Raw genomic sequence first — 24,207 nt, 5'->3', positions numbered from 1 at the left:
AACGAAGATTAAATTTAGGCAAATTAGCATTACATAATTTTCTTTGAAAGTGAGCATATGTGTGTGGGTATCAATATGCTTGTACAAGTGGATGCTAATTAAGAATGTAGAGTCAGACTTCACAGCTTGAATTCTAGGGAACATTAGATCAGGGTCTGTGGAAACATGTTATGTGTAGTCAGGTTTGAACTTTGAGCACACAGTTACACACCATGCCTTGGTATGAAACTGTAACCAAGAATCATAAAATAGTTGTGTTGTCTAATCTCACTGAACCTTTTTTTTTTTAAGCCCGACTCAGTTATGAATGCTTCATGGCCTCTGGCAGGTCCTGTGGATGAAAGCTTGATACGCTCCTCACAGTATCTCATGGAAGTAGCACATGACCTTAGACTGCGACTCAAGAACTATATGATACCAGCTAAAGGGAAGGTGAAGTTATTTTTTTTTTTAATCTCATTCCTTAAAAGTTATTGGTCAAATAACATTTAATAGTAATGAAAATAAAAACTTTCATTAGGGCTATTTTCATTGCTAATGTAGGGTATTTTCATTTCTAATGCAGTTCTATTATATGCATATTTTTTAATGTTAAAGGCAGTAGTGCTATGTACTGGGAGAGGGTTCTTTCATTTTTGGTGTATATGAAAGTGATTAAATGTTTTTTTTTCTTTCTTCTGCCCTGTAGAAGACTGACAAGCCGCTCCCTCAGAAGCCTTCACATTGCACCATCTATGTGGCAAAGAACTATCCATCTTGGCAATACATCACCCTGTCAGTTCTGCGTCATCACTTTGAGGTGACGTTCTCAATAGACTCCCCCCCAGCCTCACCCCAGCAGTTTCGTGTTCTGCCTATGCTGTTTTTGTTTTTAGGATGTTGGCAATGTCTAGGGGAAGGAAGACAGGCAGCTTTGTTTAATTACCTTTATGCATGGAGTGCCATTTGTTATCCTTGGTGGCTCTTAAATGGATGCCGAGGGAAAAGCTGTTTTTCATCATTTCTGAAACTTTCATAGAAAAATACTAGGTCTAGTTGTATGTAATCAAAAGGTGTGGGACTTTTTCATATGCGTGGTTAAAATTATGAAGCAAAAGGACTGTTTGCCTTTTGGATTTGTTGTGCCTTGAACACTGGCATTCATGAAGCCTTAACATTATTATATTTGAAAAAATTTGAAGCTTGGCTCTTGAGTAATTTAAAAGAAAATGTCCAATTTGATAATTACCCATAGAAATGGAGAGTTTGATGTTATGTTTTTGATTGTCGGGTAAATAGCTATTAAATATGATAGTTGTATTTAAAGGGAACTCAGTATTTAAACTTAGTTCTAGGTTTTCCTAGAGAAAAAAATTCACCTTTCTTTTTCCTTTCACATTCAAAATATGGAAACAAAGTATATGTTGTAGAATTTTTGTTCAGATTATAAACAACAGTTATTGGTGGACAGAAACTATTAAGGGGCACTTTACAAAGAGAAAGAAAGAGAGAGACCAAATAGGGATTATGGCCAAAGCATAAAATGGTAATATAAAGGAAAAATCCTTAGCTTTGATTTTCTAGATCTTTATTGGAATTTTGCCTCAGTACTTTTCATGGTTAACCAATAAATACTCAGAACTTTTATATTTGTAAGATTTGATAGAACGAGAAGAGCAAGTAATTTTGTATTCTACAATATGTGAACCTGTTTTTATGGAGAACTGCCTCTTCCTTTGATTGCGTTTGATAGAAATGGAGTGTAGCTTTTAGAATCTGCTTGCAGAGTTTTGACTTATGGTAAGTAAAAGAGTAAAAGCTACTTTGGTAGTTAGAAAAATGAAATTTTGCCTCAGTGGCATATATATTCATACTAGCATTTTCAAGGAAGCAGAAGAACCAAATATGGTATATAATGTCCCAGTTATTAAAAAATTAATCACCACTGTTCTTTTAGAAGTTATATTTTTACTTATATTTATTGACTAGATTACATAGTTTGAAATCAACTTCATCTTTTGGCATTATTTGGAATGACCAGCTTCCTTTAAAATTTTCATTTGTTTTCATCCAAAAGAACTAAAAGAATGTCAGTTTATAATCAAGAAGAATGTTGTTATGTTCAATATGGCACCTTTTTGGTGACATAAGGAAAAAAGAGTGTGTTTCACCCTCCTTTTTCTTATGTATTTCAAAGCAACGTATTGGCAAGTAGAGAAAGTATTTTTTCCTGTGTACTCTAGTAAAGGTTAGAATTGAAAGTAAATAGATTATTGGAAATCTTACTGTATGTTACTTTTCTTTTAGATTTACTCCCAACCCTTGGCTTTGGTGTGATTCCTTTACAATGAGGAGAAAATAGGTCACCTAAAAGTCTGGAAAGGCCGCTTACTTTATTTCTCCTGTATTGATGTTTGCAGGAATGAATTTAAATTCAGGCAGCTCATTTGGGACTGTGTGCATATTAATGCTTATGACGTAGATATTTATTTTTGGTAGATAGAAATTATATTATTTTTAACAGGTTGATAGCTAGAGATTCTCTTTTCACATTTGTGGTAATAATTTAAAGGCAGAGTGTTCAATAACAGACATTATAATACATCTTATATGATAGTTGTATAGTTTTCATTTTGATATGACTAATGAAATGCTTTGAGAAGTTTGAAGACACATAGGATTTTTATAAGACCATTTTATCACTAGATAAGATCTAATGTTACAATCCTAGGGGTATCATTAGTGTAAGGGAAAATTAAGTATTTCAGCATGATGCACGTGCTCTTCCCCTTTATCCGAAAAAACACGTGTCCTTTGAATTTAGAGGAAAGAGGAGACTCCTTTCTGTATTATTTACCTTTCACTTCCCCGTGATGTTAGAGGCTGCACCCTCTTCTGCTGCTCTCTAGCAGATTGGTAGAGGCCACCATTTCATGTCTGGCTAGTTTCTTAACAGGCACATCTACTATCCTACATTATCTTTAAAGTATTTTTCTTCACATTCCTCTCCCACTCTTTTTTTTTAGACCAACAGTGGAAAATTGCCTGATAACAAAGTCATTGCTAGTGAACTAGTCAATTTGCCAGAATTGAAGAAATACATGAAGAAAGTGATGCCATTTGTCGCCATGATTAAGGTAAGCTGTGGACCTTCTGCAGCTGTGACCACATGGGTAATGGTTAGATAGGATAGTAGAAGTAAGAGGAACACTTTGGGCACAGTCTCCCCCAAGAAATCTGCTAAAATAGCACTTTTCAATCAGTGGTTGTGGAAATGAGTGATCAGATTTGGGGTTTACCCGTGGAATTGCTGAGTGTGTGAAAAATATGTATTGTGGAAAAAAAATTGGTTGAGAATTACTGCACTAAATGATTCTCTTCAAATTCTATCTTCCCTTCCTTTCAGTTTAAGGAGGAAGCATAGTCTTTTGGCTTACATTAGTGTATTTTTACTAGATCCTATTACTGGAACAAGATTCTACATTTGTATAGATTTAGCTTAACAGGATAATAAACGTTGTTTATAGTGGTTAGATCAGGGTTTCACAACAATGGCTCATGTGTATTTTAGGCTGGATAGTTCTTGGTTGTGGGAGGCTGTCCTGTGCACTATAGTGGCTTCTACCCACTGGATGCCAGTAGAATTTCTCCCTCCCCTACTCAAGTTATGACAACCAAAAATGCCTCCATACATTGCCAAATATCTCCTGGTAGCAAAATCAGCCCGCCACCATAGCTCCCCCATTGAGAATCATTGGGTTAAACTCTTAGTCTTTTTCATATATATAACTGATCTGGTGGATTTCCTGACAAAGAGAAACAGAAAGAATACTGTATATTGCTTAAGATCTCAGACTCTGGGGGCAGAGAAGTCTTGGCCCAAATCCTGTTTTCTGTCACTTTTTAATTTGGAGGACTTAGATAAATCACTTAAATTCTCTGGGCCACAACGTTTTTCATCTATAAAATAGGAAATTAATAGAACCTATCTTTTAGGAGTGCTGTGAGGAGTAAATGAATTAATACACATAATACATTTTAATGCTACCTGTCAGAAAGTAGGCTCAGTACATTTTTAAGAAAATGTATATCAGTGTCTTCCAGCCTGCTAAGCATGTAATGGTTATTCTTATACTTGAGATTAATTCTTGAATCTTGTAGGCTACAGATGCCTGCCTGATAAGAGACCAAAACTCTTAGCTTGTCTTGTATTGGAGTAGATTGTGTTCTTAGGAAAGCCTTTTAATTCTCCTAGAACCAGAGTCAACTATCTGCGCCTTATGGTATTTGAAATTTCAGAAATAATTTAGAATCATGGCTTGACCTACACTACTAATAAGTTATGTTTGCTGGTATGCTCATAATTCATTGGTTCCCAGCTTGTGCCAATGTCAGATCCATTGTCAATATGGGGAAATCAACAAAATATCCCATTGTTGGTTGCAGAGGCAATTAATTTTGGTGACATGCTTTATAGAATCCAGTGAAACTGATTTTAAATGATGTTAAATTCAAGGGTTGGCTTTTTGAAAAACCAGTGTTAGATTTTTTTGAGTAGTAAAATATTTTTCAGTAATATTGGTATTACTTGGTATTATCAGGCAAATTAGTGGTTTGAAACTTTGAAAAGTGTTTAACAAATCTGGGAATAAGAAAAGGGTTTTCTAGCACCTCATGGGAAAAGAAACAACTTGGATGGTAAATGAAGGTAGTGAATATTAAGAATCATGTCAGGTCACTTTCATATAAATGTAACATGTTCTAGGCAGTTAGCTGTATTTGTGCATATGAACTTAGGTCTTGAAGGTTACATCTTGAGCAGCAAATATTGATATTTAATGTTAAAATTAAGAATAATAAATGGTTTTTTATATGTGACAGGATTATCTGAGTACCCATATAATCTGACTTTAAAAATATTTTTTAAATTTATAGGAATGTTTTGTTTGGTTATTGTTAATTCACTGTTTCTTGAAATAGCTTTACAGATGTGATATCTTGGAAACATTTAATTTAATTTATTTTATTTTATTTGTTACCTGAAGGGGTATTTTAAGACATTTGTTTGATTCCTTGTCAAAGTGAGTTCTTTGGGTTTGCATATTAAGTCAGGCTAAATTAACAATGATGAAATCATATTTCTTTTATAAATCTGAAAACCTTATCCTTCTAGTTTTTTCAGTGCTGTCTTAATCTTATCATACTTTAAATGATAATTACTCTCAGCGAGTAATTTCATTAGCGAGCAAACATAGATAAGGGAAACCATGAGTCCAAGGCCTTTCCTTTAACTGTTCAAATTTGAAGATATTATCACTTGAGAGATTGATTGCTTTGGCAGAAATATGTTCTTTTCATCATATTCTTAATGTGATTTTGTTTTTCAAAACCATTTTGGCTGCTAGGAAAATTTGGAGAAGATGGGACCTTGTGTTCTGGATTTGCAGTTAGAATTTGATGAACAGGCAGTGCTCATGGAGAATATAGTCTATCTGACCAATTCCCTTGAGGTAAGAGGGGCCTGGGATTATAATAACTAGTTAACTATAGTAAATAGTCCGGTTCTTTAGTTTTATAATAAACCTTTTTATAAACTTCATCATCTATGTTTAGTACCTTTGCCAAATATATTTTGGGGGTTAAGAGAATGGGCGATATAGAAGTTACAGGAAGAAGAAATGATCTGTTCTCTTATTTCACTTATCAGTTATTCTATTCCTAGAATACTAACTGTATGTGCCTGGATTTCCTCTTCAAAATTATCCGTAAAAAAAAATGAGGAGAGACCTTATATGCAAATGCTTTCAAAATCTCTCATATTATGGGGTATTCTGGATTGCTTTTTATTCCCCCTCTCCCTTTAAGACCTCTGAATCACAGATTTGGATTAATTAGAATCCTTGACTCATTATATATTATCAGTGGTCCATGTTTGGCCCTGTTTTTTTCCCTTTATTAGTAACATAATCACCATCCATGAATCTACTGCCCAACTCAGGAACTACATTACCAGTAGCTTTCACATATCTGAGTTTCTCCCCATTCCATCTTCCTGCCCCAGTGACAATTTAATATATAGATTCTAAAAATGCTGTTTCTCATTTACCTGAGGCAGAAAGAAAGATAATTTTCTACAGGTAATTGTGTTAGAGGATTCAAAAAGTGGTTCTAGTAATAATGAAAACACTAAAATTAAAAAGTGCAGGTTTAGGGGCTTCCCTGGTGGCGCAGTGGTTGAGAATCTGCCTGCTAATGCAGGGGACACGGGTTTGAGCCCTGGTCTGGGAGGATCCCACATGCCGCGGAGCAACTAGGCCTGTGAGCCACAAGTACTGAGCCTGCGCGTCTGGAGCCTGTACTCTGCAACAAGAGAGGCCGTGATAGTGAGAGGCCCGTGTACCACAATGAAGAGTGGCTCTCGCTTTCCACAACTAGAGAAAGCCCTCGCACAGAAACAAAGACCCAACACAGCAAAAATAAATAAATTAATTAATAAGCTCCTACCCCCAACATCCAAAAAAAAAAAAAAGTGCAGGTTTAGAGTTTGAATAAAATTGTTTTATGAAATACAGGAATGGAAGAAATAAGCATTTCTAATTAAGCATTTTATGTCATGTAATTATAAATGTGTTAATAAGTATTAGTAGACATCTATTTTATGTATATTTCTAAATGTTCATATATATTCATGGAGGTCAAAAAACTTCTTGGATATTTACACTGGGACAATGGGAACACTTTATTTAGGGTCATCTTGTATTCAGGTATATGCAATTTGCTACATTTCTGAGTTTTTCCATTTATTTGAGTGAAAGCCTTTTATACTGATTTTTGTTTTCTCTTAGGCAGCAGGTAGATGCCAGATTTCCTGATAGAAGATGGTAAACATGACTATATAAGTAACATACTATGAGGCATCTAACATGAGTGTTAAGTACTTAATGATAGGTTTCATTTAATGTTTATACGGAAAATAATAAAACTGCACAGGCCATTTCATGATAAGTGGAGAACCTGGTTTTGCTCTTTGGTGAAATGAGGTGATGACTAATTCCAATCATATTAAGTGATACTAATGACCTCTGTCTTTCCCCTCTACTTAGCTAGAACACATAGAAGTCAAGTTTGCCTCTGAAGCAGAAGATAAAGTCAGGGAAGATTGCTGTCCTGGGAAACCACTTAATGTTTTTAGAACAGAAGTAAGTTGAAAGAATCTCACTGAATCATTGCATTTTGGAGCTAGAAGAGACCTTAGCGAGCTTTACATCTAAAACCATCATTTTAACGATGGAAGGAAGTGAGGTCCAGAGAAGTTAAATGATTAGCTTGGCTTAGGCCACTTAGTTGGTTAGTAGTAGGTCTGGATTTGAGGTCCTCTAATTCCCTGGTTAATGCAACCTTCACTTTTCCTTACTCTACTATCACGGGTAGCATCAGATGTTGATTGTGATTTTAAAAATAAGAATATGATTTTCAAAACCTGACTTAAAAAAAAAGATAGTGGACATTGAAATGTGAAACTTTTTTAAACAGTGAAAAGGAGCTTTCATATTTCAGATGAGTTTTGGTTTAACAATGATATTCAAGACTTTTGGTTTCTGGCGTAAACCAGATTGATGCATCATTTCACATTATACTGGAAATGCTTTTTTAATTTCTTATTTTTTGGCCATTATTGGTGAAGATAAATAGGTTTTGAAGTTTGGGGAGATTTTATTTATTAACTCTTAAAGAATCCATTCAGAATGGCAGCATTTGGTAAAGTTCACTGGAGTGCCATTGTGAGAGTCCATAAAATGCCCTACTTTTCTTGATAAGCAGAGGACTTACATATATCCTGCTACTTTTACCACATTTAATTGAAAATGCAGCAAGCAGAAAAAGTCTATTTTGAAAGAATGAAGTAATCATGATCATGCAGACCTCCTAAATTTATCATCAGATTATAAATAGTCTCATTACATTAAGATATGGTGGCTTTTAAAAGTACAATCATTTGGGCCATGGATATAGGTACATGAAATAGTTTTCCACATACAAGTATGTTTATTTCAAGCTTCTTTCAAGCCTTCCATTAAGCTACTATGTATTTAAGTTTTATAAGGCTCAGTTGACTTTTTCCACTTAAAATAATGAGCAAGTTCTTTAACTATATAGTTTATATTATGTGGGAGTTAGTATGGCATAGAACTGAGTTTATGCTCAGTAAAGGTGAGGCTCTGCCTCTTAGTAGCTATGTGTCCTTGGGCTACTTTGTTAATCTTTCTGGTTCTCAGCTTTTCATCTGTGGAAAGGGGTCTTAAGGAGCTGCCTTTCAGGATACAGGAATAATGTCTATAAACTGCTTCGTACAGTGTCTGGTACATAGTAGGAATTCAATAAATGGTGGTAGTTTTAGAAGAGAAAATAGAATTATTATTTTTATCCATCATCAGTATTGATATGTGTACTTGTAGTCTTATTTACCAAGGCATTTGGTTATAAGCATGAGCTTTTGTACATTTTTTCTTTTATATTTGAGTATCCTTTGGTCTTGATTTTAGAATACCACAATTAAATCTGTCTTTCATTGGGCATTAAAAATCTAGCAGAGGGCTTCCCTTGTGGCGCAGTGGTTGAGAGTCCACCTGCTGATGCAGGGGACACGGGTTCGTGCCCCAGTCCGGAAAGATCCCACATGCCGTGGAGCGGCTAGGTCCGTGAGCCATGGCCTCTGAGCCTGCGCGTCCGGAGCCTGTGCTCTGCAATGGGAGAGGCCACAATGAGAGGCCCATGTACCGCAAAAAAAATAAAATAAATAAAATCTAGCAGAGATTCCTTCTCCCTCAGCAGTATTCAAGTTTGATTTCTTATAAGTCATTTTCTCTTTATTTTCTTAGCCTGGTGTATCAGTTTCCCTAGTGAATTCTCAGCCATTCAATGGCCACTTCTCAACCAAAATTGACATCAGGCAAGGAGATAACCGTGATTCTATAATCCGGCGTTTAATGAAGGTGGACCGAGGAATCAAAGGTAAATGGTTTCCTTGAAGTGCACATTTGGCAGTAGCTTGTGGATTTGATGAGGTCTAAGCAGAGGGGAGAAAGAAAAGTAACTGTCTTGCTTAGGGACAGTCATGGAATGTTGTGGAAAGAGTGTTGGACCCAGAATCAGAACACCTATATTTTCTTTTGGGACACTGTGACTAGGTAGCTTGGTGACTTGGCCATGTCACTTATGCTCTAAACTGATTTCTCCTTTAGTGAAATGAGGACACTGGATTAGATATTTTTCCAGGATTCCATCTAGCTTTAAAATTGTAATAAGCAATTTCCAACGCTCAGAAGTATTCAGAATTAAGGAACATATTCTATCCTTAATATTCCAAACTAACCTGCTTGACTGAATCTGTTCCTGGGGAAGGAAGAGAAACAGAGTAAAGGTTATTGAGTGTCTACCATGTATTAGCCATTTAATCCTTTTACAACCCTGTAACATTTAGGGTATTATTCCCCTTTTGCAGATGATGAAATGAAGGTTAGAAAGGCTAAATAACTTGCAAAGTTCATACAGCTAGTAAATCCTGGAGCTGGAATTCAAACTTAGATATATTTGACTCCAAAGCTCATATTATTTCTTTTAGACAATGTGCCTCCGGGTAAAATATGTAAATCATCTGAATTTCTTAGCAAGATTAAGTCTAAATCTCCTATGATTAGATTTGATATAATAATTTGTAGTTTTTTTAACATCTTTATTGGAGTATAATTGCTTTACAATGTTGTGTTAGTTTCTGTGGTATAACAAAGTGAATCAGCTATACATATGCATATATCCCCATATCTCCTCCCTCTTGCATCTCCCTCCCTCCCACCCTCCTTATCCCACCCCTCTAGGTGGTCACAAAGCACCGAGCTGATCTCCCTGTGCTATGCAGCTGCTTCCCACTAGCTATCCATTTTACATTTGGTAGTGTATATATGTCAGTGTTACTCTCTCACTTTGTCCCAGCTTACCCTTCTCCCTTCCCATGTCCTAAGTCCATTCTCTAGTCTGCATCTTTATTCCTCTCCTGCCCCTAGGCTCATCAGACCTTTTTTTTTTTTTTTAGATTCAATATATATGTGTTAGCATATGGTATTTGATTTTCTCTTTCTGACTTACTCTGTGTGACAGACTCTAGGTCCATCCATCTCACTACAGATAACTCAATTTTGTTTCTTTTTATGGTTAAGTAATATTCCATTGTATATGTGTGCCACGTCTTCTTTATCCACTCATCTGTCAATGGACACTTAGGTTTCTTCCATATCCCGGCTGTTGTAAATAGTGCTGCAGTGAACATTGTGGTACATGACTCTTTTTGAGTTATGGTTTTCTCAGGGTGTATGCCCAGTAGTAGGATTGTATAGCTTCTTTTTTTTAATTACTCAGCTGGTCTTAACGCTGAGAAGAGCGTGAAGGGAATTAGTTTGTTTCTGTATTATTTTTCTTCCAAATTATGAAGACAAATTAGTGTTGAGATTCCCTATTTTGCACAGTCTCTCTCTTCTCTTCTTGATGGCAATCAAGAGTTGATTGGGGGCTTCCCTGGTGGCGCAGTGGTTGGGAGTCCACCTGCCGATGCAGGGGGCATGGGCTTGTGCCCCGGTCCGGGAGGATCCCACATACCACGGAGCAGCTGGGCCCGTGAGCCATGGCCACTGAGCCTGCGCGTCCAGAGCCTGTGCTCCGCAATGGGAGGGGCCACAGCAGTGAGAGGCCCACGTACCACAAAAAAAAAAAAAAAAAAAAAAGAGTTGATTGGGCCAAATACCATCAGTATAAAATTTTCAGAAAAGATTTACAAAGCCCATACAGTGACCAATTTATGGAACTATATTCAGGGTAACAACATTCCATTTACATAGAAGACTTAAAATAGCCCTTTGGAATTCATTCCACCATGTATTTTTTGTTCTCTTGAAGTCATTCGTGTACCTTCTGTTGTCATTTCTTGAGAGAATATCATGTGTAGTGTGTGTAGAGATAAATGTATGTGGAGACTCCTTTGTAGGTACTAGGGGCTTTGGGGCGTCCACAAAGTACTGTTCATTAGGAGGCTGTATCTAGTGAAGGAGTAGGGGACTAAGCTATTGAAGTACATAATCATAATCTAAGGAGAAACTGCTGAGTACAGTAAGAAAGATATTGTAAAATATACACACAGAAAGAGGTGAGATTATTTCTAGCTGTGGTGATCAGAGATGATTTTATGGAGAAAACATTGTTTGATAGGGCCTTGAGAATTATACCTGTGAGGGTGAAGGGAAAGTGTGTACTAGCATGAGTGAAACACTGATACTTTTTTCATTGTGTACCAGCAATATGTTAGGACTAGGAATTTTTTTGTTTGCAAACATTTTAAAAAATTGTGGTAAAATATACATAACATAAAATTGACCATTTTAGTCATTGTTTAAGTGTACAGTTCGGTAGCATTAAGTACATTCACATTGATGTGCAGCCATCACACTATCCATTTCTAGAACTTTTTCATCATCCCAAACTGAAACTCTGTACCCATTAAATAATAACTCCCCATTCTTCCTCCCTGTAATTGCTGGTAACTACTCTTGTACTCTATGTATTTGACTGTTCTAGGCACCTGTATAGTGGAATCATACAATATTGTTCTTTTATATATCTTATTTCACTTAGCAAAATGTTTTCAAGTTTCATCCATTTTGTTGTAGACATTTAGCATGTTCCTTCAATAAACCAGGTACTGTAGAATGATAATGCCATCCTTAGAACTTATAGGCCACAAAAAACAGAACTTGAAAATTTTGAAGTGTGAACATATAGGAAGACATTTTGTGGCCTTCCTTTTGGCAGTTTAATATTGCATATATTCAGTCATGACCAATTTTTGTAATGGGAAGAACTCTTAACTTTGAAGAACAATATGGTGGCTTCTAAAAATAGATATTTGTGTGGACATGCTGGATAGGATTATTAGATTATAGTGCATAAGAGGTTTTATTCCTGTATTGGAAATTGTATTATATAACATAATGTTAAACCTGACTCCCTTTTAAATACACTCAGATGCAGCACTGACTAGGTTCTTTAGAATTGTACTGATGTGTTTTCTTTAGCTCGTCTTTTCTCACTGAGCCTCTGGTGTAATTCTTACATCCTTTGTCATTCTAGCTGTGAATAATATTATCATGAAGTGCTTTAAGTTGGGTATTAGTGGCTGCTGTGAATTTGGAAAATAGATAAATAGAAATATTAGGGGGAGTTTGCAATTGATATTCCTCCAGGTATCTACAGAAGAGCTCTAAACTTAAGACTTTTCCAAAAGCCCTCAGAATACTTTGAGATCTAAGGGGACTGAGTATATTGAGTATATGAGATGGGAAAGGAGTGAAATTCAATAACATATTTCTCAGTCTGTCTGCTGTGATAGCCAGCAAGTCATCCAATTAGTGCCAGTTGTATTGAGGGTGATTATGATCTAGGTCCAGGAGGCACTAGGAGCTAAAATCGTCATTCAGTCCACAAAGGTCATGGAGCAACTATTTGACGATAATGACTTTAAATCACTTACCACCCATGCCACATATGAACTAATAATTTGGAGGTGAAAAGCTCCATTTCACATTATCAGTCCCTAGGGACTCTCAATCACTCTCATCTTTAAGTGCCTGAAATCTTGTGTAGTTGCAGACTTAAATTTCAACATTTCAATGATAAGAGAGGTCTGGGATAAGAGAAGATAGTAAAACCACTAAGAAAGCACCAATAATTTTATTGGCAGTAATGAACTACATGGTGAAACATCAAAGCAGATGTGTTTTGTCACTTAGAAGCCTGATTGGGTATTAAGGCTTCTTTTAAATAGTTTGATTCAGCATTGCTTGGAATGATGAGAGAGTTTTGTTTCAGAGAGAGTGAGAGAGAGAGAGACAGAGGCAGATCTGCAGTAAAAGGCTTTGTGCATAAAATCTGCTGGTAGGACTTGTCACTGCTTCCATAAGAAAATAATTTGCTATCACTGATGTGCATGTTGAATTGCAGTAGCTATTAAAATGAATTGAGTTCTTCCCCCCAAATAAGACCATGGCTGTCATGAAGACTGTAAGTGCTCCTTTCCCATTTTAATTTTCAGGGCTTGTACTGTATATGGGGATAGATTGTATGGCCTCTGCAGAGACTCTACAAAGACTCTTAGGCAGGGTTTGCCTTCATGGTAGTTGCAGATAATTGCTCTATAAGCCCCAGGATCCCTACTCTAAACTTGTAGTCCTTTTGTCTTTGTTTCCCAAGAAGAGTAGAATGCCTGCATAACCTGTACTCCTGGCCTAGCCGCCTGCTGCATTAATGTCTCCTTTTATCTTTTTTTAAACCTTATCCCTCTCATGCTAAGCTTCATACTCTCAAGACAACATGAGGGAGTGTAGCTCATGGACCACCCAGCAATCTACTTTAGAAAGGGGTGGGAAGTAATTCAGAAAATATCTTCAGTTTCTGTGGATCAGGTTAAGTATAAACTAGCCATGCTACACTTAGAATGAGCTGTAAATTCAGAATCAGCGTTTGTAGTCATTTATGGTGTTTTTCTACCATATAAAATAAAACCATTTGATGTTTAAAAGTCTCAGAATTGCTGAAATAAATAAATTTCTTTTGGGCTCAGTTGTTGGCAGGATTGTTGGATCATAAATTTGTTCAAGGGACAAGTGCTGTCTTTACCAGGATCCATCTTATCAGCTTACACAAGAGCAGATCAGGAAAATCTCAAGCAAGGGAGGGTTGGAGCTCATCCAAAAGCTCAGATTTCTAAAACCTGCGCCCTTTTCCCCAGCCATTCCCCTTCTTTCCTTGTCTCTCATCAGCTTGTTAATACACTTTCATCCTTTGAGCAAATCAAGAAACTGGTAATGCTATTTCTTAGCGTAGTAATTCTTTTCCCAAAAAGCCACAATTCTTGCACTTTTAAATATTTCAGGAAGCAAGACGAGAAAGATAAATAAGTTTTAGGCTTTCTAATATTCTGAAAAATGGTTAACTGAAGTGTATTAAAAGTGATTTGAGAGACTGTATAGGATAATGCTCAAAAATATAATCAGTCCCTCCCCTTGGTTTGTAATTCAGGAGATGTGTTATCCAAAATCTCTGCTGGTCTTTGATCTGGGTAAAAGCTGACAGAAGATGAAGATTTGTTAGATTCAGCTTTGCTTTCTGACATTGGGTCCTATTTAGTAATCTGATGAAAATATTTTTTTTAGATATAACAACCAGTGTGAATTATCAGACTCTGGCATGGGTTTGAGTCAGTGACTGTAATTAAATGTTCATATTGATACTTTCTTTTGCTGTAGACCTTTCCAAAGTGAAACTGATGAGATTTGATGATCCACTGTTGGGGCCTCGGCGAGTTCCTGTCCTGGGAAAAGAGCACGCTGAGAAGACCCCCATTTCTGAGCATGCTGTTTTCCACGTGGACCTCACGAGCAAGAAAATTCATCTTACTGAAAATGGGCTATGGGCGGATATTGGTGATACAATGATCTATCTGGTTCATTAAATTCAGGCACATTGGAGATTTATCCTGGTTTCTGGGGATATTACTATTATGATTGTGCCTATAGATGGGTTATGAGAATCTTAGACTGGACCTGAATAGATTTCATTTCTAACCATCAAATTCTGCATGTACTTGTAAATACACCAAGTTTTCTTGGATTCCTGGACCTAATAAATTTTTTTTCCTTATTGAGGCCTAGAAGAGAAGTAATTGTACCATACTTTTTTGTTGTTTTTTAACAAATTATTACCATTTCCCAGAAGCTTCTAGTATTTCAGATTATTACAAAAGTGTCAGTATGATGCTTGTATCAGGTATACTTCATATTATTTATGAGGCTAAGGAGCATCTAACAACTTTTAATATTATATCCATTGTGGAGTTAGCTGTTTTTCTTCTTTAAAAAGAGTAAATTAGATAGCTAGTTTTGCTTTTTAAAAAGAACTCTCATGATGATTTTAAAAGAACAAATGAGAATATTTTGACTTGATTATGATCACTCAGTATTTTGTATAAAGAACAAATAGGTCTTATGTTTATAAGAATTTTTTTTAGCTTTAATATATTCAATTAACCACCAATAATATTTTTTCAAGGCTAATATCAATAGTCTAGAAACAGTTTATTTGATTTTCACTAAATTTAGGTGAAATTTTAGGATTTAGGATTTCCCCCAGAAATCTGTATTTATCAGATTTGTCTTGAGTCCAATTGTGTTTAAAGATCAAGCCAACAGGGACTTCCCTGGTGGCACAGTGATTGAGAATCCGCCTGCCAATGCAGGGGACACGGGTTCGAGGTCTGTTCTGGGAAGATCCCACATGCCGAGGAGCAACTAAACCCGTGCGCCACAACTACTGAGCCTGTGTCCCACAGCTGCTGAAGCCTATGCGCCTAGAGCCCGTGCTCTACAATAAAGAGAAACCACTGCAGCGAGAAGCCTGAGCAGCACCGCAACAAAGAGTAGCCCCCGCTCGCCGCAACTAGAGAGAAAGCCTGCGCCCAGCAATGAAGACCTAATGCAGCCAAAAATAAATAAATAAATAAAACAAAAAACAAAACAAAAAAGATCAAGCCAACAGCATTGCAAATTCTTTTATTCTTTCTGGAATGTCTTTTGATATTGTCTGTGCCATCTGTTTTCATATGAGGAAAAAATATTAGGTATTGATTGACAGACAAGAAAAACATTTCCATTTCTTGAAGGGTTTAATATGGGGAAAGTCCAACTGATAATCCTAAGGAACCTGAATTCTAACTTTTCAGGTCATGTAAAGAGATTTTATTGAGCTTCCTTATTTTGCTTTATGCAGTTTGAGATTACTGGGCCTAGTTGAATGCTCTGTTATAGATAGATTAAAGCAAATCATAGAATGTTAGAACTGAAATATTCCTTAGAGAGCATTAAGTGTAAATCACTGTTTATCTGCTAGGAACAGTCTGTATAGCAGAGTGGATAAGGTTACATTCTCTGAAGTCAGGCTAGCTGAGTTAGATTTCCATTTCTTCCACTTGCTACTTGGGTGGTTTTGGCCAGTTACTCAGCCCATTTCTTCATCTGTAAAATGGAACTGGTAATTTACCTACTTTCTGGGCTTACTGTGAGATATTTAGGAAAATCTTATATATAGCATAGTGCCTGGCAGGTGGTAGACCTTCAAAATGTTACAGATGATGATGATGAGCCTTCAGTAAATGTTACTGAATACTACTACTTCTACTGCTACTATATCAGGATTAAGATATAAAGATTATATTAAGATTACTATAGGCCATAATCATGTCATATTTGTTTGGTTGTTTTGGGGCAACTGTTTTGTTTGCCCTCCATTAGATTCTTTTCTGCTCCCTCAATCTGCATAGCCTTAGTTATTCCCAAAATCAAAGTAATCCTTCCTGGGGCCTAAAGCCTACTTGTGTTTAACTTAGGCAAATTAAATGAAATGAGCTTGGCCAAAACAAAGAAAGGTGAAAGGAAAATAATTTTGCTATTGTAAGTGATTGTGCCTATTTTATTAAATGAGCCTATGAACCTATACTTCCTTGGATTAAGTGTGAGTTGGGATTCATGGATTCTCTGTTCCCTCAGTCTCAATTCCTATGTGTCTCTCTTTAGAATAAATGTCTTGCTGGGCTGAATATATTTTTTATGTTTAAAGATATGTAAGTTTACGGGCTTCCCTGGTGGCGCAGTGGTTGAGAGTCTGCCTGCCGATGCAGGGGACACGGGTTCGTGCCCCGGTCCGGGAAGATCCCACATGCTGCGGAATGACTAGGCCCGTGAGCCATGGCCGCTGAGCCTGTGCATCCGGAGCCTGTGCTCTGCAACGGGAGAGACCAGAACAGTGAGAGGCCCGCCTACCGCAAAAAAAAAAAAAAAAAAAAAAAAAAAAAAAAAAAAGTAAGTTTTGTATAAGGAAATCTCTAAGCATAAGCCTATTACTTCATCAGGTGTGAAACAAAAAACAGCAACTAGTTGAAATGCTGAAGGAAAAATAAGCTGCATTGGGCTTATTGTTTTATGGGAGATGGTTACCTTCCTAAAGGATTCTCTTTTCAAGTTGTAAAATGTGATGCAGATAAACAAAAAGTGAACAACAATATGAAATATATAATATACACACAAATATATAAAATACATACAAAAAATGAACTACGGAACTATCAAAGCAAAAAACTATGTAGTCACCACACTGTCAAGGAATATCACAATGCCAGCACCTTGGAAGCCTGCCTTACACCTCCTCCTGTAAAGACAAGCTTATCGCCCAGTGTATGAACATTCTTTATACATGTTCCATGTGAGCTTTTAAAGAATGTTTATTCTGCAGTCGTGGAATTCTACATATGTGCGTTAGGTCATACTTGCAGATTGAATTGTTCAAATCTGTATCCTACCGTTTTGTTTTCTTGGTGTACTCTTTGTTTTGGAGACGTACTGAAATCTCTCATGACCCTGGATATACATATTTCTCCTAGTTCAGACAATTTTTGTTTTATAAATTTTGATGCTGTGTGATTAGGTGCATATAAATTTAGATTCTACTGTCTTTCTGGTAAATTGAACTTTTCTAATTAGGAAGTGTTCCTTTATTTTTTCCTAAAGGCTGCTTTGTGTAACATTAGTATAATAACAGTCTTCTTTTGGTTAGTGTTCACGTAGAATATCTTTTTCCATTCTTTTGCTTTTAACTTTCCGTCACTTCATTTTCTTTTCACGTTTTGACAAATTTTAAACCTACAGAAAGGTTAATATAATTGACTAGTAAACATCCATATACCTGTCAACTGAGATTTACCAGTCATTATCATTTTGCTCCATTTGCTTTCTCTTTAAACATACATTTTTAAAAATGAACTTTTTATTTTGGAATAGTTTTAGCTTTATAGACAAGTTACATCTAATGTATGGAGAGTTCTGGTACACCCTTCACTCAGTTTCCCCTAATGTTATTATTTTATGTAACCTTGGTTCAGTTGTCAAAATTAAGTAATTAATACTGGTACGCTGCCATTAACTAAAGGCTTCATTAGGATTTCACCAGTTTTCTTTTTTTAATATGTCTATATTTTTATAAATATTTATCTTTGGCTGTGTTGGATCTTCGTTGCTGCACGCAGGCTTTCTCTAGTTGCGGCTGGCAGGGACTACTCTTTGCTGTGGTGCGCGGGCTTCTCATTGCAGTGGCTTCTCTTGCTGCAGAGCACGGGCTCTAGGCGCTCAGGCTTCAGTAGTTGCGGCACGTGGGCTCTAGGGTGCGGGCTTCAGTAGTCGCGGTGCATGGGCTTAGTTGCTCCGTGGCATGTGAGATCTTCCCAGACCAGGGATAGACTCCAAGTCCCCTGCATTGGCAGGTAGATTCCTTACCACTGTGCCACCAGGGAAGTCCCACCAGTTTTTCCGCTAATGTCTTTTTGCTATTACAGGGTCCTATCCACGATACCGCCTTGCGTTTAGAATATAGTTTTTAAAAAATTTGAACGATTTAACAGTAAGTTGCAGACACCATGACAATTCACCTTTCAATACTTTAGCATGTAACCCCTAAGAACTAGGACATTCCCTTGTATAATCAAAAAAATACGTATATATATATATATATATATATATATATCACCAAAGAAATGTAACATTGGGCATATATTTTATGTGCCCAGTGTAGTTTAGCAATAATATTAGATATTTTTTTCAAGGTCTATTCAGAGATTAAGCATTTCATTTTGTGGTCATGACTTGATCTCCTTCACACTAGAACAGTTTCCCAGCTTTTCTTTTTCATTCTTTCATCACAGTAACATTTTTGATGACTCCATGCCAGTTGCTAGTAAGTTTGCCTCACAATCTGGATTTGTCTGTTTTCTCATGGTTGGATTCAGATTTTAAAATCTTGGCAAGACTACTACAGGGTGATATTTCCCACTGCATCATGTATTGATTATTGTCAGATTCATATATTGTTGGTGTGTTCCCATTACTGATGATACTAACTTTGATCACTTGGTTAAAGTAGTATCTTCAGATTTCTCCATTGAATAAGCAATCTTTCCCTTTTGTAATTAGTAAGTAGCCTGTAAGGTGACATTTTAAAATTTATGTGAATATCCTGTTTACCAGCAAACTTTCAGAAAATGGTAGCATTCATCGATCATCTTCCTGCCAGTAACCACACTGGTAGTTGTAATAAGGTGAGTTCCTAATTTTATCATTTCTTCTACATGTATTATCATTCTTCTGTAAAGAAGAGGTTTCCCCTTTGCTTCCATTTTTTTGCCTTTCACCATTCTTTACAAACCACTATGGACTGATGGGTTCTTTTTTTCATATATGCAATAATTTATTACCATTTTTATACTTTGCTCAGATTTTCTGGAGTTATCCAGTGGGAGCCCCGTTCAAGCTAGTTCCTGTGTCCTTTTGCTATCTCCCCATCAGTGTTGGAACATTTCTTTGCTTAATGGCACAACAAGCAGTTTCCTGTTCACCTTGTATTTTCCTGTCCCCAGAACAGGAGTCAGTTTTTTCTCCAAGGACCTCTGCTTCATTTTAATGGAGAATGGTATTAAGAAAGCAAGATCTGGGTGTTTTGTGTGCTCATTGCTACTAAGTTGTGGGGTTTTTTTAGGCTTTTCCAACAGGCAGAGCTAAGAAATATGTATATATAAAAATCATAATTTTATCTAATACCACAATTCTTTCTTGCATTTTCCCTGAAAATATTTGTATCTTTCTTCTCACACAGTGAAAATTCTGGTTCCCAAGAACCTCAGTATATTTACTCATTTGCTCTGTTAATAATTTCAGACTTGCCAATCCAGTGCTACTATGAACAACAAATTTACTAAGTAGAGTTCAATATATATTTTTTGAAAAACAAAAACACATTTGCAGTTCTTTGTGTCCTTAAGGTGTTTCTCACTAAGGGAAATAGTCAAAGCACTGTGTTTAAATGTTACTTGAATGAATTCCTTTTCATTTGTGGTTTTAATATAAAGTCATTTGTTTCTCTTATTCAGTTTTATGGAGTTTTCCCCTTTTTATTTTTTGAGTAAGTAAAGTACTTACACTGTTTGAAAGTCAAAACTACTTCCATTCAGAGAATTTTTACTCTCTTGCACCACATTCCCATGTTCTATAGCTAACCATTTTGATAGTTTCTAGATTATCTTTCCTGTCTCTTTTTCTGAAAATAAGCAAATATTTATATGTACTTTACTTCCTCCTTTCTCATGTAAAAAGTAGATGTTATAGATAATTATTTTATACCTTGCTTTTTTTTTTTTTTTTTTTTTTTTTTGCGGTACGCGGGCCTCTCACTGCTGTGGCCTCTCCCGTTGCGGAGCACAGGCTACGGACGCGCAGGCCCAGCGGCCATGACCCACGGGCCCAGCTGCTGCGCGATATGTGGGATCCTCCCGGACCGGGGCACAAACCCGCGCTCCCTGCATCGGCAGGCGGACTCTCAACCACTGCGCCACCAGGGAAGCCCTATACCTTGGTTTTTAAAGTTAACTTTATTTTTTGATAAATATATGTATATATTTTTTTACTTCAGTTGATGGAGATCTCTTTCTTTGTCCTTCTTTTCGTCCCTTGCCCCCTTCTGTCCCTCCTCTTCTCTGCTCTGTGTTATACTTTTGTAAAGGTATACCATAAGTCATTCAATTAGTTTCCTATGGATGGGCATTTAGGTGTTTCTAAGTTTCTGATATTTTATAGAACCTGTATAGAATTATATAGTGAGTAACTTTGTAGATATGTGGTTTTGTATTTGTGGAAGTGTATCTTAAGAGTAGATTTATGGAAGTTGGCTTGTAGGTCCAAGGGTAAATGCATATATAGTTTTGTTAGCAGATAATCTGGGTAAAAAAGCATATTAGGCAGAGGGTACAGCAGGTGTAAAAGCTCTGAGGCAGGGGTGTGTAGCTGGTGTCTTGAAGGGGTAGCAAAGAGGCCACATGAAGAAACAGGTCTAGAGAGGACAAGTGACCTGTCCAGATCCTATACGTCAGTGGCAGAGCTGTGTTAGAGCCCTGGCTTCCATAGCTCCAGTCCATTGCAGCATACTTATTAAACAAGGAATGCATGCATGGGAAACAAAAATGTATTTGACCAAGGCCAGCGATGTCAGGGCTGTTAGGTCAGAAGAGGGAGAAGTTTCTATGGACTTGAGTCAGATAAGACTTCACAAATGAGGTGTGACGTGAAGGATGGTTAGGATTGGAGTAGCAGTAGGAGAGCAGGGCTGCATTCCAAGCTTTTAGAACCAGGTGTGGATAAGGACTAGGAGGTGAAAGCAAATGCATGGCTTGTTTGGGAGATAATGCCAGGAATGGAATGTTTATCTTGGAGGAATGAGAGAGAAATTGGAAACAGGTAGGTAAATTGGGCCTCATCATAACAATTCTTGGATTCCAGGCAGAAATTTGAAGTTGATTTAATTACCTAGAGAGTCACTGCAGATTTTTAGGTGGGAATGAGATGGTATGTTCCTTCATGTCTTTTACAGTTTGTGGTAGTTTTGTCTTTCTGTTTTTCGCTTGAAAAAAGTCATTCTGATGACTATTTACTTATGTGCCTGGCTCAGGTAAGTTCTCAATGTTAGCTGATGTTTTGTTATGCTGTTTTCTGTCCTTAATATCTTTGGACATAACTTCACATCTGTATTAGAAAATACTTAGATGCCAGCAAGACTTACAGCATCAATTAAGTTTTCTAACTGCTCACTGCTATCCTTAAAGCTTAATTGATTATAAGGTAGGGAACCCCCCCATCCCCGCCACACATACACACATGAAAAACAAACAGGATAGGACACGATCCTTACTCCTAAGGGCTGCATTTTCACTTTGGAGGACTAAGTGGTGATTTGTTGTATCCCTTGTTTTCCTTATACTGGAGTTAGGTCTAGAGCTGTGCTGTCCAATAATTTAGCCACTAACCACATGTGTCTGTAGAGGACTTGAAATGTGAGTAGTCTGCATTGACGTGTGCTGTAAAACCATAGAATACACTTCAGATTTCAAAGACTTATGACAAAAAGAACGTAAAATACCTCAATAATTTTATGTTTATTACATGCTGAAATAATATTTTGAATAAATTGGATTAAATAAAAAATATGTTAAAGTTAATTTTGTTGGTTTCTTTTTACTTTTTAAAAAGTAGCTACTGGAAAATTTTAAATTGCATATGTGACTCGCATTTTATTTCTGTTGGACAGCATGGTCTACAGACAAAGAGATTTAGGTTAAACATTACTTCCTGTTGTACCATATCAAGAGATATGTAATATCAGTTTGTCCCACTCTTAGTGATGCTAAATTTGATAATTTCTCAAGCTCTTCCTTTTAAAGATATGTTTTGATCACTTGCAGAACTTTCCATTATAAAGATACATATTGTTAATCACTTTCAGAGTTTTTGTTGTAAAGATATATTTAAAAAAAACACACTCTCAGGACTTTCCATTGTAAAGGTACATTTTGAATATTTCTCCAGAGTTAAGATCCGTTATTTCTTTTACAATTAGAAATCTGTAGAGTGATGTTTTGGCACCTTGCAAATGTCCTGTTCCCAATTTTTTACCTAATGGTTTTATTACCCCCGATCCTTTCCTGAATAAATTATGTTGGAGACTGTGCGAAATGGTGATTTTCTAATGCCAAAATTATTACCAAACCAGACTTGGGTTTGCTTACCTGCTGCACAGCAAAGCCAAGCTACTGACACTGGGTTGTGGTGAAGGAAAGTGCAGCATTTATTTGTGGGGTGCCAAGCAAGGATAATGGACAGGCAGCTTGTGCTCAAAAGACTGGAACTCCCTGATGGCTTTCAGTATGAGTTTTTAAAGGCAATATTTGGGGTGAGGGTTGTAGCTTCTGGACTTTCTTCTGATTGGTTGGTGGTGAGGTAACAGGCTAATGTTTTGGGAATCTTAATCATCAACTTTCTGGTTCCATATACTCTGAGGTTTCTGTGTTTATGGTCAGCAGATCGTCACCATCTTCTACCAGGTTGGGGGTCTTAGTTTCTGCAGAGCAACTCGAAGATATGCATCAGATTGTGTGTATATCCCTTTAGGAGGAGCTCAGTCTCTGTTTTATTGCTGAACTATTTGCTTTTCCTTTACTTTTGCATTCCCTCACTCCCTAATTAGTAATTGCCTTAATCTTAGCCCTTTTGAACTTAGGGGGAAGGCCTAGGAGACTAAAGCCATTTTCTACAAATAAGAAACAGGGAACATGGAGGGACTTTTGTACCTGAGAGGGCCCTGCAAGGTCCTGCTCGATTTCAATCTCCCCTTTTCTTTGGTACTACTCAGTCCTGAGGGGAAGAGGGGCTGGACAAGAAAGAGAAAGTTTTGGATAGAGTGGTTCATCATAAACTCAGTAGGGGACTCTGTTTCAGGGGACTGGGTTTCAGTTACCATTTCTTTTCCATAAATAGTTGTCATTCTTCTATAAAGAAGAACATTTCTTTTTCTTCTTTCTCCTTTTCTTTTATTTTTAGGTGAAAGAGCTGTGTGGCATGTGGATTGGTCACTTCATGCAATAGATGTTTGATTAGAAAAGTTGGCACAAATGAAATTTTAAAATATGGAATCAGCTTACATGTGCAATGGTTGCTCATTCTTCAAAGGAATCTTATTGTAAACCTTTTTGCAAAGCTAGTAATCACTTAATTTCTGTTATTCTTATAAACTTGAATTTTCATATATAGCACATTTATTCAACAAATTATTGAGTGCTTATTAACAGTGTTTCAAACACTGTGTTAAGCACTTGGAATAGAGTGGTAAGCAGAAGAAACATGGCTGTCCTTCATGTAGGATGCATCCTTACAGTTAAGAAGACAATGAGAGTTGTCCAGAACCTAGTGAGTGAAGGCAATTATGAAGCTGTATCTGAAGGATCTTGATTTGGGAGGTATTATATAGGCTTTTGCTAACAACCCAGTTCAAGTAAATGCTTTGAAGTTCAGAACCCTAAACAATCATTCTCTATAGGTCTGATAAGAATATATAGTAGAGTTGGCAATTTCTGCCTGTTGTCTTTCTAGTATAAATAACATTGAATTTTTATTGCAGACCCCTCCCCTCAATGTGCAATTTTCTCTAATTTTTTTCCTCTAGGAACATTTTCCTAGTGTTTCTGGTGTCCGTGCATCTATAAGA

The 24,207-nt window shown here is 36.7% G+C and overlaps 1 protein-coding gene across 1 annotated transcript in view; it reads left to right on the top strand.

The window, feature by feature from the left end:
- The window catches only part of LARS1 (leucyl-tRNA synthetase 1), a 66,953-nt gene extending 52,232 nt beyond the window's left edge, over nucleotides 1-14,721 (top strand). Inside the window, exons 26-32 of the mRNA XM_059062811.2 lie at nucleotides 292-432; nucleotides 689-799; nucleotides 3,006-3,116; nucleotides 5,385-5,489; nucleotides 7,083-7,178; nucleotides 8,859-8,991; nucleotides 14,328-14,721. Of these exons, the coding sequence (XP_058918794.1) occupies nucleotides 292-432; nucleotides 689-799; nucleotides 3,006-3,116; nucleotides 5,385-5,489; nucleotides 7,083-7,178; nucleotides 8,859-8,991; nucleotides 14,328-14,533 (903 nt within the window). The 3' untranslated portion in view covers nucleotides 14,534-14,721. The remainder of the gene's footprint in view (nucleotides 1-291; nucleotides 433-688; nucleotides 800-3,005; nucleotides 3,117-5,384; nucleotides 5,490-7,082; nucleotides 7,179-8,858; nucleotides 8,992-14,327) is intronic.
- The last annotated feature ends 9,486 nt before the right edge of the window (nucleotides 14,722-24,207 follow it).

Source organism: Kogia breviceps, chromosome 4 (assembly GCF_026419965.1).
Source record: "Kogia breviceps isolate mKogBre1 chromosome 4, mKogBre1 haplotype 1, whole genome shotgun sequence".
Classification (NCBI taxonomy): domain Eukaryota; kingdom Metazoa; phylum Chordata; class Mammalia; order Artiodactyla; family Physeteridae; genus Kogia; species Kogia breviceps.
The sequence above is the reverse complement of the archived record's forward strand: the minus strand, read 5'-3'. Positions and strand labels throughout refer to the sequence as shown.